Consider the following 16254-nt stretch of genomic DNA (forward strand, 5'->3'; position numbering starts at 1 on the left):
ATCAGTTGTAGAATTTTGGAACACGTATTATGTTCGAGTATAATGACTTTTCTGGAGACTAGAAATCTACTCTGTAGGAATCAGCATGGGTTTCGAAAAAGATGATCGTGTGAAACCCAGCTCACGCTATTCATCCACGAGACTCAGAGGGCCATAGACACAGGTTCCCAGGTAGATGCTGTGTTTCTTGACTTCCGCAAGCCGTTAGATACAGTTCCCCACAGTCGTTTGATGAAAAAGTAAGAGCATATGGACTATCAGACAAATTGTGTGATTGGATTGAAGAGTTCCTAGACAACAGAACGCAGCATGTCATTCTCAATGGAGAGAAGTCTTCCGAAGTAAGAGTGATTTCAGGTTTGCCGCAGGGGAGTGTCGTAGGACCATTGCTATTCACAATATACATAAATTACCTTGTGGATGACATCAGAAGTTCACTGAGGCATTTTGCAGATGATGCTGTGGTATATCGAGAGGTTGTAACAATGGAAGATTGTACTGAAATGTAGGAGGATCTGCAGCGAATTGACGCATGGTGCAGGGAATGGCAATTCAATCTCAATGTAGAAAAGTGTAATGTGATGCGAACACATAGAAAGAAATCATTTAGCTACAATATAGCAGGTCAGCAACTGGAAGCAGTTAATTCCATAAATTATCTGGGAGTAGGCATTAGGAGTGATTTAAAATGGAATGATCATGTAAAGTTGATCGTCGGTAAAGCAGATGCCAGACTGTGATTCATTGGAAGAATCCTAAGGAAATGCAATCCGAAAACAAAGGAAGTAGGTTACAGTACGCTTGTTCGCCCACTGCTTGAATACTGCTCAGCAGTGTGAGGATCCGTACCAGATAGGGTTGATAGAAGAGATAGAGAAGATCCAACGGAGAGCAGTGCGCTTCATTACAGGATCATTTAGTAATCGTGAAAGTGTTATGGAGATGATAGATAAATTCCAGTGGAAGGCTGTGCAGGAGAGACGTTCAGTAGCTCGGTACGGGCTTTTGTTGAAGTTTCGAGAACGTACCTTCACCGAGTAGTCAAGCAGTATATTGCTCCCTCCTACATACATCTCGCGAAGAGACCATGAGGATAAAATCAGAGAGATTAGAGCCCACGCAGAGGCATACTGGCAATCTTTCTTTCCACAAACAATACGAGGCTGGAATAGAAGGGAGAACCGATAGAGATACTCAAGGTACCCTCCGCCACACACTGTCAGGTGGCTTGCGGAGTATGGATGTAGATGTAGATACTAAATATGCCCTCCACCTTTCTTGTCCTGGGTGTTAGTTGATGACCCTTCGCATAGTATCCTCAGTTTTCTTCACAAAACTAGTTTGTCCTTTGAGATTTCAGTACCTGAATTTCCTTCTGGAATTGGAGTCCCTCACTTGGCATTGGAATTGGTTTGGTAGGCCTTCGGTCTTGCCTCCATCCCAGCAAGGTCCACTGCCCCTTTCCCGTTTTCTTTGCTCATTTCTGCTGCCATTTTTCCCCTTTTTTCTTGTAACTTCTTCCCCTGGTGTTGACCACATTGTGTCATGATACTGATATGGTGAGATTTGGATGGGTCAGCAGTGGTGCTGGCACCCCATTGTGTGTAGCACCTTTGGGGTGCCCCCTGCTCTTGCCCTTCCCCCTACTTCCCTCCTCCCCCTACTTCCCTCCTCCCCCTACTTCCCTCCTCCCCCTACTTCCCTCCTCCCCCTACTTCCCTCCTCCCCCTACTTCCCTCCTCCCCCCTACTTCCCTCCTCCCCCCTACTTCCCTCCTCCCCCCTACTTCCCTCCTCCCCCCTACTTCCCTCCTCCCCCCTACTTCCCTCCTCCCCCCTACTTCCCTCCTCCCCCCTACTTCCCTCCTCCCCCCTACTTCCCTCCTCCCCCCTACTTCCCTCCTCCCCCCTACTTCCCTCCTCCCCCCTACTTCCCTCCTCCCCCCTACTTCCCTCCTCCCCCCTACTTCCCTCCTCCCCCCTACTTCCCTCCTCCCCCCTACTTCCCTCCTCCCCCCTACTTCCCTCCTCCCCCCTACTTCCCTCCTCCCCCCTACTTCCCTCCTCCCCCCTACTTCCCTCCTCCCCCCTACTTCCCTCCTCCCCCCTACTTCCCTCCTCCCCCCTACTTCCCTCCTCCCCCCTACTTCCCTCCTCCCCCCTACTTCCCTCCTCCCCCCTACTTCCCTCCTCCCCCCTACTTCCCTCCTCCCCCCTACTTCCCTCCTCCCCCCTACTTCCCTCCTCCCCCCTACTTCCCTCCTCCCCCCTACTTCCCTCCTCCCCCCTACTTCCCTCCTCCCCCCTACTTCCCTCCTCCCCCCTACTTCCCTCCTCCCCCCTACTTCCCTCCTCCCCCCTACTTCCCTCCTCCCCCCTACTTCCCTCCTCCCCCCTACTTCCCTCCTCCCCCCTACTTCCCTCCTCCCCCCTACTTCCCTCCTCCCCCCTACTTCCCTCCTCCCCCCTACTTCCCTCCTCCCCCCTACTTCCCTCCTCCCCCCTACTTCCCTCCTCCCCCCTACTTCCCTCCTCCCCCCTACTTCCCTCCTCCCCCCTACTTCCCTCCTCCCCCCTACTTCCCTCCTCCCCCCTACTTCCCTCCTCCCCCCTACTTCCCTCCTCCCCCCTACTTCCCTCCTCCCCCCTACTTCCCTCCTCCCCCCTACTTCCCTCCTCCCCCCTACTTCCCTCCTCCCCCCTACTTCCCTCCTCCCCCCTACTTCCCTCCTCCCCCCTACTTCCCTCCTCCCGCCTACTTCCCTCCTCCCGCCTACTTCCCTGCTCCCCCCTACTTCCCTGCTCCCCCCTACTTCCTGCTCCCCCCTACTTACCTGCTCCCCCCTACTTACCTGCTCCCCCCGTACTTACCTGCTCCCCCCCTACTTACCTGCTCCCCCCTACTTACCTGCTCCCCCCTACTTGACCGGCGCCCCCCTACTTACCTGCTCCCCCCTACTTCGCTCCTCCCTCCACGCCTCCTCCCCCGCCCTCCTCCCCCCTCCTCCGCCAACTCCCCCCTCCGCCGCCCTCCCCCCCCTCTCCTCCTCGCCTCCCCCCTCCTCCTCCGCGCCCCCCGCATCCTCCCTCCCTCCCCCCGCCTCCTCGCCTCCCGCCCCCCTCCCCCCGCCGCCTCCCTCCCTCCCCCCGCCGCCTCCTCCGCCCTCCCTCCCCGCCGCCGCCTCCCCCCGCCATCCCCCAACGCCCCCCCCCGCCAGCCCCAACTCCCCCGCCCCCCCCTCCATCCCCCAACTCCCTCCCCCCCCTCCATCCCCCAACTCCCTCCCCCCCCTCCATCCCCCAACTCCCTCCCCCCCCCTCCATCCCCCAACTCCCTCCCTCCCCTCCATCCCCCAACTCCCTCCCCCCCCCCTCCATCCCCCAACTCCCTCCCCCCCCTTCCATCCCCCAACTCCCTCCCCCCCCTTCCATCCCCCAACTCCCTCCCCCCCCTTCCATCCCCCAACTCCCTCCCCCCCCTTCCATCCCCCAACTCCCTCCCCCCCCTTCCATCCCCCAACTCCCTCCCCCCCCTTCCATCCCCCAACTCCCTCCCTCCCCTTCCATCCCCCAACTCCCTCCCTCCCCTTCCATCCCCCAACTCCCTCCCTCCCCTTCCATCCCCCAACTCCCTCCCTCCCCTTCCATCCCCCAACTCCCTCCCTCCCCTTCCATCCCCCAACTCCCTCCCTCCCCTTCCATCCCCCAACTCCCTCCCTCCCCTTCCATCCCCCAACTCCCTCCCTCCCCTTCCATCCCCCAACTCCCTCCCTCCCCTTCCATCCCCCAACTCCCTCCCTCCCCTTCCATCCCCCAACTCCCTCCCTCCCCTTCCATCCCCCAACTCCCTCCCTCCCCTTCCATCCCCCAACTCCCTCCCTCCCCTTCCATCCCCCAACTCCCTCCCTCCCCTTCCATCCCCCAACTCCCTCCCTCCCCTTCCATCCCCCAACTCCCTCCCTCCCCTTCCATCCCCCAACTCCCTCCCTCCCCTTCCATCCCCCAACTCCCTCCCTCCCCTTCCATCCCCCAACTCCCTCCCTCCCCTTCCATCCCCCAACTCCCTCCCTCCCCTTCCATCCCCCAACTCCCTCCCTCCCCTTCCATCCCCCAACTCCCTCCCTCCCCTTCCATCCCCCAACTCCCTCCCTCCCCTTCCATCCCCCAACTCCCTCCCTCCCCTTCCATCCCCCAACTCCCTCCCTCCCCTTCCATCCCCCAACTCCCTCCCTCCCCTTCCATCCCCCAACTCCCTCCCTCCCCTTCCATCCCCCAACTCCCTCCCTCCCCTTCCATCCCCCAACTCCCTCCCTCCCCTTCCATCCCCCAACTCCCTCCCTCCCCCTCCCATCCCCCAACTCCCTCCCTCCCCCTCCCATCCCCCAACTCCCTCCCCCCCCCTCCCATCCCCCAACTCCCTCCCCCCCCTCCCATCCCCCAACTCCCTCCCCCCCCCTCCCATCCCCCAACTCCCTCCCCCCCCTCCCATCCCCCAACTCCCTCCCCCCCCCTCCCATCCCCCAACTCCCTCCCCCCTCCCATCCCCCAACTCCCTCCCCCCCCCTCCCATCCCCCAACTCCCTCCCCCCCCTCCCATCCCCCAACTCCCTCCCTCCCCTTCCATCCCCCAACTCCCTCCCTCCCCTTCCATCCCCCAACTCCCTCAACATCTGATACTGGGAATTAATGCAATCATTGCACTTCATTTTCTAGAGGGCTGGGTTCCATTATCAGGTGTAAAAGTGAGTTATGAAACTATTCTCATAAATAAATAATTAATCAACACATTTGATTTACTGTATGTTTGGAAGATAAGAGATGAGACACTGGTGGAAGTAAAGCTGTGAGTCTGGGATGTGAATCATGCTCTTGGGTAGATTAGTTGATAGAGTACTTATCCGTAGAAGACCAAGTTTATGGGTTCGAGTCCCAGTCCAGTATATAGTTTTAATCTGTCAGGATGTTCGAAACTTTTGTTGACTGGGAACTGCTTCAGGTTCATAACTTGTCAGACCACACAGCCCCAGGCCCTGATTCTGTTCATAATCAGAAGGTCCAACGACTGATAGCAACTCGGAGATTCCATGTGCTCATGGCCTTTGGCTAGTGATGTTTTCCCTTCACAGTGGTGAGACGGTATTGTCATCCCAGTCATAAACCTGACAAAAACGCGAGGTCTGTCAACAGTTACTGACTGGTCAGCCTTACTGGCATGCTCTGCAAATTGAAAGGATGGTATCAAGACGTTGTGTTGTGTTCTCAACTCACGATGCCTTCTGTCAACCTGACTGTTTTCGTATCACCGGGTTTTATTCCCCTACCAGTGTGGTTTCTGGGCAGAATGATCCACAACAGGACACCTGCATAGGTTGGAAACTCAGACAGGCTTTTTTCTAAACATCAGCACCTCATAGCAGGCTTTCTTGACCTATATAAAGCATATGACAGTGCTTGATATCATCATAATCTATTTACCCTCTGTAACTGAGGCTTTCAAGTCTCCCTACTGATTTTTATTGTTCAGTTTTCATCCCATCTGTTGTTTAACATTAAAATTGGTACATCTTTCAGCTCCCCATGGGTTCAAGAGAACAATGACCCACAGGGCTCCGTGCCGAGTGTTACAATCTTCGTCCCAACAATAGGCTAGTGACTTCAGTCGGACTACTGATCACCCCTGTGCGCATGTTGCTGCCCTTTACATTTGGTATAGCTCACATTATGTAGTCTTAGCTGAACACCAGATCAAAGGCACCGTTGAATGGCCTCCACCTGGACCCTTTCCCATGGTTTCCAGTTCTCTCCTGAGAAAGTGTGAGCCACGCATTTCTGTTGTAACGTGATCTGTCCTGACCCAGAAATCTACTTGGGTACCCAGCGCATGGACATTGTTACACAGTCCTGATTTTTGGGTATCTTCTCTGATAAAAAGCTTAGATGGCTCCTCCATATTTGTTAAAGACGAGTTGCATGCAAAAGCTATCACTCTAGTTTCCTACCCGCACCTCTTAGGATAACAGATCACACTATTCTCCTCCATATTTACTAGGCTCTGGTCTCGTCTCGATTGGACTGTGGTTGGTACCAGATTTATGACTCAGTGGCACCATTGTTGGACTCAGTCCTTCATCATGAAGTAAGACTGCCCAGTGGCACCTTCCAGATTAGTACCTTAGATAGACCTCTAATTAAAATGGAGATCTTTCTATTCAACTGACAGTACTAACTCTTGCTCACCTGTGCAGTCAGCATCCAACAGTTTCCTAATCATCCAGCTTGCCGATTCTTTTTGCATACAAGGGCCGTCAACCCCCTGACATATGCTCTTTGGGATGCATCTCGACACCCTCTGCAGAGACCTCCATCTTACATTCATAGAAAGAGTTACCCCAAGTGTTCACGCGTGCCCACCTCGGTTAGTACCCTTACCACGGATTAGAACCAATCTATTTTAAGGACCTAAAGTTTGTCACCCTCATGATCTTTCAGCATCTGTTCACCTCAGCTCTTCAGGAATATCAAGGTGCTAGTGTTATTTACATTGACGGTTAAAAACTATGAATAGTACAAGATATAGATTTACATCTACCACTGATAAGGAACATTTGTTGCTGGGAGCTTGTAGTTTTTATCCAGCAGAACTGTTAGCCATTAACAGAGCCAAATGTTTTATTAATCAGGCCTCCCTAAACCACTAATTTGCATTTACTCTTGTCACCCTGTGATGTGTAATTCATAATCTCCTTTCTGACCTTAGTCATAGTGTCTGCACAGTCTTCCTCTGGGTCCCAAGTCTTGTGGATACCTCAGAGAATGACTGGTCGATTGTTTGGCTAGAGAAGCAGTTACTCCCCCAACATTGGGTTTGATGATCCCAAATGCATTTTTGCTGGTGCAAAAGAGACTCTTGTCCCTGAACTATCTAAGAGACTGTTGTGACATGGGATAATTGTCATTCCTTCTGGAAGGCATACTCAGTCCTATGTCACGTCAACACCAGTCGTATCAGATTAACCCATGGTTTCATTTTATGTAATGAGCCAGTCCCATGCTGTTGGAGAGCCGTATACACTGTAGCTCACATCCTGGTGGTATCCCTCTTCTTTTGGCTCCCCATGCTAAGCATGGTCTTCGTGATTCTTTGACTCTAAGATTGGAAGATGACTTCCAGACAGTAAAACTGGTTTTCTCTTTTCTTCTTGAAAGTGGTTTTTATTTTCAGATATAATATTTTAAACAACTAGTTCATTTTCTTTGTTGAAGTCATTTTTATTCTCAGATATATTATTTTAAACCCTGCTGCATCCTGGGTGTATGTGTTATATCCTAGCCAGTAATGCCACCCGAGCCCACTGCCAGAAGGTTGGCAGCATCAAAGTCCGGACACCGTCCGCATAAGCAGCGCCAGCGAGACAGGAAATCGCCGGAAGTCTGCGCGCGCCACCGCTGGCTTCTGGTTTCTTAAGCGCTGGAGTCGCGAGCGCTAGGACAGTTCTGTATTCGCCGCTCAGTTGTATACTCGCTACCGAATTGCGTACTTGCTAGTCAGTTGTGTGTTCATCGCAGCAGAGTTGTTGTTTGTCGTCAGCCGACGCTGACCTAGCCGCTCCGACTCGAACTAGACAGATTTCTGTAGACACGGAGTTCACTACTGTTTCTGTATCTTCGTTAATAAAGATAAGTACCGACTTTTATTTAATCAGAGTGTTTGGGTTTTCATCTTTCTGTTCACTGTTCCAGCGGACCGGTCGGCCCGCTATTAAAAGTGTGGCGGTGACTTCGTAAGCCGTTTCTACAGCGAATTGCTTGTCGCTACGAACACTGCCACAAAAGTATGGGACTCCTTTGCCAGCTGACTAGGTCATCACTCTTCTGCTCTGTTTTAGTTGTGTTGTTAGATCTTTTTTTCTGGCATACTCTAATTTTCTGTCTTAGGGATAGTACTATGATGAATACTGGATGCAGTGTACCCTCTGTAACACTTTCACTCTAAGGGGTAACTGGTGGGACAGTTGGAGGAATGCTCCCTGTCACAAGCAGAGCCCCATGGCACACTCAACTGCTGACCTGATTATCTCTCTCACCTGATTTTGTTATTGTCAGTCCAATTGCTATCCATTACATTTTTAGCCTTCTCATGCACTATTGCAAATATCCCAGCTGGAAGGCATTCTTCACTCCATTTCCAGCACCTTGGTTTTACCACTCGTACATACTTTCATAATTCGATCAAATTTCTGGCTTATGTCACTAACACTAGATGAACTATATATTGATGCAGACTGATCAGCTCCTTGTTTAACCTGTATCTACTTTCCAAACAGTGCAATACTACACTAATTGTTCAGTTACTCTGTCTGAGCTGCTTGTGATGTCACATTTATTGACTTCGGCAGTTCACTGTTTCACCTCTCAATGTAACCTAGAGCTTGTGCTACACTGCAGCATAATCTGTTATCACAAACTCCTTTCTAAAGTTAGTAAAAATATCTGAGCTTTGTCATTGGCAATTTGTGTTGCACTAGTCATATTTTTGCTTCTATGCAGTAAATGCTTGTAGTATACTACAGTACGGTACTACACTGTTGAATTTCATACCACTTAAGCTTCAATTAATGGCAGTTACAGTCACAATATTATTAGGACTGGGAAACTGTATAGCGAAATACTGCCAAACTAGGAATTACATATGATGAATGTTATTTCACTTTTGACACTGAAAACACATTTTTTTCCACCTCTCATTTGTAACCTACAGACACAGCCATAGGCTGGAAACTGTCAAAGATGGTGATTTGTAACCTAAAATTATCCTCCCTTGACTCCAAAACTGACGCATTGTCAATCCATATACTTTATCAAAAAACTGCTGGGCTGGCACTGCCTGTATATCTAACTTCAACCTATTATTTCACAGTCCTTTACAGGCTGCAGTAAAGTTCTGTTATAACTTTCAAATAATGTTTAATTTGTTTCAGAAATATATGTGAAAGGCTCTTAGGAATTCTAAAACCAAATAAGTCTGATTTACTAAATCATGGGCCAACTAAAGTTCTCAATGCTCCTGTTCACCTTGCATCTATGGCTGCCAATTTGGAAGACAATGTGCAAGACATCAAAAGCATTTGGATGATGACTAGAGATGCTGGATTAGTAAGTAGTGTTCAAATGGTAATACTTGTCATATAATGATTTGCTGTACAACAGTTTGTCATTGGAAGTTTGACTCATTCTTGAAAAAAATCTTTAAACTGTCATATTAATGTTGTTTTAGAAATCTTTTTAATTCTTTATACAGAAAGTTGATGCAAAGAAACTTGAGAAAGCTGAAGCAAAGCTACAACAAAAGCAAGAGAAAAGAAGCTTGGATATGCAAATGAATAGAAATCAAGCAACAACAGGTCCGCGGTTAGAAACAGCAACTGCTTCACAAGTTACTAGCAAAAAGGAAACAAAATTGGAGGATAAAGGCAACAATCGGACTCAGGACATTCGCATAGAAAACTTTGATGTCGCTTATGGTAACAGGTAACTAATCTACCTTCTTGGCAGTACAAATAATTTTAGAACTGGGGCAGTGGCAACTAAAATAGTTATACGATTGACTGACAGTTCTTACAGTAAACAGACTTTTTTTTAATACAGGTGTTGCAATTATTAAGTATAATGTGGAATGAAAAGTCAGACAGTCCACTGCAGCTGTATTTATTCAAAGCAATTACGGACCCACACAACAGGTTTCACTACTTTTAAGCTGCATCTTCTGTTGTATATCAGTACAGAACAATTCTTTTAATTAAAGCTTTGATGATACATCACATGATCACACTGACAGAACCACAGGCACATAGACACAGGCAACAGAGCATGCACAATGTCGGCACTAGTACAGTGTATATCCACCTTTCGCAGCAATGCAGGCTGCTATTCTCCCATGGAGACGATCGTAGAGATGCTGGATGTAGTCCTGTGGAACGGCTTGCCATGCCATTTCCACCTGGCGCCTCAGTTGGACCAGCGTTCGTGCTGGACGTGCAGACCGCGTGAGATGACGCTTCATCCAGTCCCAAACATGCTCAATGGGGGACAGATCCGGAGATCTTGCTGGCCAGGGTAGTTGACTTACACCTTCTAGAGCACGTTGGGTGGCACGGGATACATGCGGACGTGCATTGTCCTGTTGGAACAGCAAGTTCCCTTGCCGGTCTAGGAATGGTAGAACGATGGGTTCGATGACGGTTTGGATGTACCGTGCACTATTCAGTGTCTCCTCGACGATCACCAGTGGTGTATGGCCAGTGTAGGAGATCGCTCCCCACACCATGATGCCGGGTGTTGGCCCTGTGTGCCTCGGTCGTATGCAGTCCTGATTGTGGCGCTCACCTGCACGGCGCCAAACACGCATACGACCATCATTGGCACCAAGGCAGAAGCGACTCTCATCGCTGAAGACGACACGTCTCCATTCGTCCCTCCATTCACCCCTGTCGCGACACCACTGGAGGCGGGCTGCACGATGTTGGGGCGAGAGCAGAAGACGGCCTAACGGTGTGCGGGACCGTAGCCCAGCTTCATGGAGACGGTTGCGAATGGTCCTCGCCGATACCCCAGGAGCAACAGTGTCCCTAATTTGCTGGAAAGTGGCGGTGCGGTCCCCTACGGCACTGCGTAGGATCCTACGGTCTTGGCGTGCATCCGTGCGTCGCTGCGGTCCGGTCCCAGGTCGGCGGGCACGTGCATCTTCCGCCGACCACTGGCGACAACATCGATGTACTGTGGAGACCTCACGCCCCACGTGTTGAGCAATTCTGCGGTACGTCCACCCGGCCTCCCGCATGCCCACTATACGCCCTCGCTCAAAGTCCGTCAACTGCACATACGGTTCACGTCCACGCTGTCGCGGCATGCTACCAGTGTTAAAGACTGCGATGGAGCTCCGTATGCCACGGCAAACTGGCTGACACTGACGGCGGCGGTGCACAAATGCTGCGCAGCTAGCGCCATTCGACGGCCAACACCGCGGTTCCTGGTGTGTCCGCTGTGCCGTGTGTGTGATCATTGCTTGTACAGCCCTCTCGCAGTGTCCGGAGCAAGTATGGTGGGTCTGACACACCGGTGTCAATGTGTTCTTTTTTCCATTTCCAGGAGTGTATATATTCACAACTGACACAAGAGAGTTACATGTTTGCACCTGTTATTGTTGTTAAAAGTAGTTTCCAGCGATGTGGAAGGCATAGTATACCGTTAGCAGAACCTGTTCTGTTGATGGTGCGAATGGAGCTGTCTACTGCCTGTCAAATCTCTGGAACAATTCTGAAGTGAATGCCACGAAGTGGTTTGTTCATCTTCGGAATCAAATGAAAGCCGCAAGGACTTAAGTCCGGTGAGTATGGTGCGTGGTACAGTACTTCCCAGTCCCATCGACCGAACAGAGCAGCCACAGCTTGCGCTGTATGCGCCTGCACATCGTCTTGAAAAATAACGGATGGGTTGCGCAGAAAGTGTCACCACTTCTTTCGCAAAGTTGGTTGCAAGTGATGTTCCAAAAATGAACAGTAATTCTGTGCATTGGCAGTCTGCCTTGGAGGTTCGTAATGCATTAGGATAACACCATCACAGTTGTACACGAGAATCCCCATACTGGAGCTCTGACACACTTTCGATTTTCACAGTGACCCATAATGATGCCATTTGTTGGATTGGCGTTTCAGTTTTGGCTCTTAAGATATGGCCCATGTCTCAAGTGTTACAATATGGCATAAGAAAGCCTCTCCTTTGCACTCCAAGTGCGTCTGAGCAGCGTCACAACACAGCCATTTCTGCATTTCCATCAAGTCGTGCGGAACCCATCGTGATGCAATTTTTCACATGCCCAGGCGTTCCTTCAAGATGTGAAGCACAGTTGTATGTGCTAATCTGGTTTCATGGGCGAGCTCACGAATCGTATAGTGTCGATCACTGTTGACTAACGCAGCAACATTATGCACTTCTTCTTCAGAGATGCTAGGACGACCTGCCCGATGCATGTCTGCCACAGTTTGCTGACCTTTGTTAAAGGCTTTTACCCAACGTGCCACTGTTATGTATGGCAATGCAAATTCCCCGCCTGCCTCTTGAAGACCTTGGTGACACTGTCGTGTTGTACGACCTCTGGTACAGTCAATCTTGATCAAACTCCGCTGTTCCTGTTTCGAAAACATAGTGACACCGTTACGTTAGACTGCTCGCTCACAAGTGACTGTTTTTCTCTCATTGTGCGCATGCGTCATGTGGGACGGGTAAGTCCATTTGCTCAAAGATAAGGTAAGTATGTCAGCAATGTGTGCTATCAGCGACAATAGTAAATTTCATTGCATAGTGTCTCCACAGCAGTGTTGCCACTATTTAAGTTCCAGCCTACGTATTTAATAAATGTGATTTGTAATTTCATACCAAAAGAATGTTAATTTACAAATGGTATGTCATATGGTGTGGGGAGTAGTTACAGAATGCAGCAGAGTAACGGTTGGCATGGTTAGGCAAATTTTACAGCCCTCCTCAATTGATAAAAACCAATCCTCAGTTGATAAAACAAAACGACCGTCATCTATGGTGAGTGTCATGTCTAAAAATGAAGGAATAGAATTAGAAACCAGAACTAATCCTTGTGTAAAAACAGTAAAGTATTGACTAAAACTGAAAAGACGGGGACTGTCCTCAAGTGACATGGAACAACTGTTAAAAATGGGACTGACCTGTGTTAAAATCACAAACTGTCATCACTGTACTAATTAAAATGTGTTCTTGTCAGCCTTTGTCAAGCGGCAGACAATGCCCCTCGTAGATGTTATCCAGCAGTATTGCAGTAGCTAATGGTTACAATATAAATTTTGTTCCCAATAATAATAAGGAAGTATTAAACATGACATCTTCTTCCAATAACCACTCCACATTTTCTACCCCTTTATCACCTGTTAGCCAGGACATTAAGAACTACCACCACGTTCCCTATGGTCCCTTTCAGGTAAACATTGAAAAAAGAATAACATAAATCCTGTGTTTTTTATCCCTCAAAATGTAGGTTCCAAGTATAACACAGGGAACAGCCAGTCAGTAACCCATATAAGAACACAGGGATTTATTCAATTTCCTGCAATGATTGTTCTCAAAAGTACATTGGGCAAACGGGTAGTGGTTTCACAATTCGCTTTAAAGAATATCTCAAAGTGAGCAGTTCGAAATCAATGCTAACATCTCATTTATTACATAATCAAAATTATATTTCAGATCTCCACAACAACCTGGAGATGGTACATAAATAGAGTGCGATGTTTTAGATGTACTTGAAGAGATACATATGATAAAGTCCATAAGACAGTCCCCTAATAATACACTCAATAGCCAGAGTTTAGGCACTGAGCTTTATTGGCCAGTTTTGACTATTTAAATTTTTGAAGTTAGGGGTATCAAAATCTAACCTGTTGGTTAGCTAATTTCAGCTTTTTTGTGGTAATATTCATGTTTAGTCCCACTTGCGGTCCACTTGGAGGCCATCTGCTCCATTTACTGTATACACTGTTTTAATGACTTAGAAATAAGTAGTTCATCTTAGCAACATAATTATATTTAGCATTATCCAATTTGAATTGTAAGTGTTACAGAGAGCCGAGTCTAATAATTCGCAAGATGACCACAGTTCCTCAGCAGAGCACTAGTGTTGCATTTTTCATATCTTCTGGGTTGCCCGCATTAGTTCAGTTTTCGTCACCGTCTCAGTACCGGGACGGCAGCCACAGCACACCCTTCAACAACGCAAGGGATGTTATAGCTTGGTTGTCAGCTGCTATGTTGGTGACAAATGCACATGAGTGTGTTAGCTTTTGCTAATTTTGACCAGCAGAGTAAACTTCTTCCTTTGTCATTGCTGGCCCCTAAAACAGTTAAAATAATTTTCACTAGATTTCGATACATTAATTTTACTATTTTTCATCACTAGTATTTTATTCTTAAATTATCATAGAAACCAGTACTTGCCTGTGTAACATATATGAGGGACATTGCTGATCCTTGATGTAGGCCAACAAGAACATATTTTAATCAGTAAATTGATAACAGTTCCTGATTTTAACACAGGTCTGTCCCATTTTTGGCAGGTGCTCCACATCAGTTGGGTAACTACTCCCCACACTATATGACGTAGCATTTGTAAATAACCTTCTTTTGGTATGAAATTGCAAATCATATTTATTAAATATGTATAAGGTCTTTCTTTGTGGGGCATGTGTGATCCACACCTAATTTCTTAACTTGATGTGTAATATTTTCCTCCAAGTTTAAGTCTAGTACCTCAGTACTTTAAGATATCGCTGATAACTTCAGTTCCTTATTATCAAAGCATTACTTAAAAAAAATCTGTACAGATATTCATCAGAAGATGCAACTTAAAAGCTGCGTAACCGGTTGTGTGGATCTATAATTGGCCTGAATAAATACAGCTACAGCAGACTATTGGATTTTTCGTGCAGTGTTATACATAATAATTTTAGCACCTGTATTAAAAAACTGTGTACTGTATGAATTGTCAATCAGTCACACAATTCTTGGCAGTAGTAATTACAGTATGCAATTTTTTTCGTCCTGTGCATATACAATATTTTGTATTACTGTTTGAATTCCAGTGTGTGAACAGGCTGATAATTATACTTTTATCTAGCTACCATGTCCACAGATTTTGGTTTTTCTTCAAATTTGTGGCAAAATTTGCTGGTTGCAACAGAATAGGAAAAATAAGAATTAATTCTTGCCTGACTTTGCCATTGGATTATTTCTGTATGTCTATGAGGGTGGGGGGGGGGGGGGGGGGGGAGTGTGGGGAGTGTTTATACAGAGTAAACCCCAGACTTTGAATTTTGGTATGCAATGCAAAACAGTTGTACTACAATGCCAGGTGTGAAAGTGCTGTGAAGTGAATGCTCTCACTGTGGGAACAGCTCAGCAGTGTCATTGTGCTACTTTTTCATTGTATTGTGTGAACCCAAAATGAGGTGCATATCAGCCAACTGTTCATTAGTAAACCTATCCATACTGCTGTATATCAGTGTTAACATACAACTTACACTGGCAGAGAAACAGAACAAAGCAGAACCGAATACAAGCTTGAGGGCAAAGAGTAAAGTGGATGTTGCCGTTGTCAGCAGGAAGTACTGTGAGTGGCCAGAAAAAGTTCCTTTCAAAACAAAGGCATATTGTCAAAATTTGCAGTGTTGTGCAAATACTTTCAGATCAGTACAGATACAAATGTAAAAATGGTCATAAACCAAAGTAATGCAGTTATTCACTCCCTTTTTGTCGATACTTGCTGCCTTCTACAGTTCTACCTTGAGCAAATTCATTTTTCATACCTAAACATACTTCGGTAAAATTTAATCATTGTCAGTGGGTTTAGTTTATTTTCTTACAAGGGGTGGCCGCTAATCGTGAAATTCAGATTCGATTCATACTGCGCATAATAAAAGCTCATGGCCAGAGGTGTAATGTGGCAAAGCACCAAGATACATTTCTCAGCCATTGTCGAGAAAATCGACAGTTAAAATAAACCGTTCGGCTCTCTACGATAAATAATTTTCTACAGCATCGTGGCGCAGCCGTAAGCGCTCGGGTTCGTAAATCGAAGGTCACCGTATCGAATCTCGCGCCATGCAACTTTTTTTTTTTTGTATTTGTTTTTTGTAATTCAAATGTGTGTACACACACACACACACACACACACACACACACACACACACACACACACACACACACACACACAAAACTCGTACTCTCTGCTGGAAGTATCACTTTGCCACGAAGAAAAATGATCCTAATCCTACCCCTAATGATCCAACTCCCCAAGACACTATCCAAATTGAACCCTGGCTGGAACAGTTTCGTCCTCTGTCACAGCGGCACCCACCTCCTCTTCCTCAAAATCACCCTCTCCAAACCTTCCAGGAATTTCTGACTTCCAGCCTTGCCTCTCAATCCTTCTTAAAAAACGTTAATCCTACTCCCAACATCACTACTGCTGAAGCCCAGGCTATCCGTGATCTGAAGGCTGACCGATCCATCATCATTCTTCCGGCGGACAAGGGTTCCACGACCGTGGTACTTGATCGTCGGGAGTATGTGGCTGAGGGACTGCGTCAGCTTTCAGACAACACCACATACAAAGTTTGCCAAGGTAATCCCATTCCTGATGTCCAGGCGGAGCTTCAAGGAATCCTCAGAACCTTAGGCC

General features: G+C 47.8%; 1 protein-coding gene across 1 annotated transcript in view; it reads left to right on the plus strand.

Moving 5' to 3' along the window:
* The window catches only part of LOC124605545 (ATP-binding cassette sub-family F member 3), an 89804-nt gene that overhangs the window by 28803 nt on the left and 44747 nt on the right, over nt 1-16254 (plus strand). The window contains exons 3-4 of the mRNA XM_047137303.1: nt 8978-9152; nt 9298-9527. Coding sequence (XP_046993259.1) covers nt 8978-9152; nt 9298-9527 — 405 coding nt within the window. The remainder of the gene's footprint in view (nt 1-8977; nt 9153-9297; nt 9528-16254) is intronic.

Source organism: Schistocerca americana, chromosome 3 (assembly GCF_021461395.2).
Source record: "Schistocerca americana isolate TAMUIC-IGC-003095 chromosome 3, iqSchAmer2.1, whole genome shotgun sequence".
Classification (NCBI taxonomy): domain Eukaryota; kingdom Metazoa; phylum Arthropoda; class Insecta; order Orthoptera; family Acrididae; genus Schistocerca; species Schistocerca americana.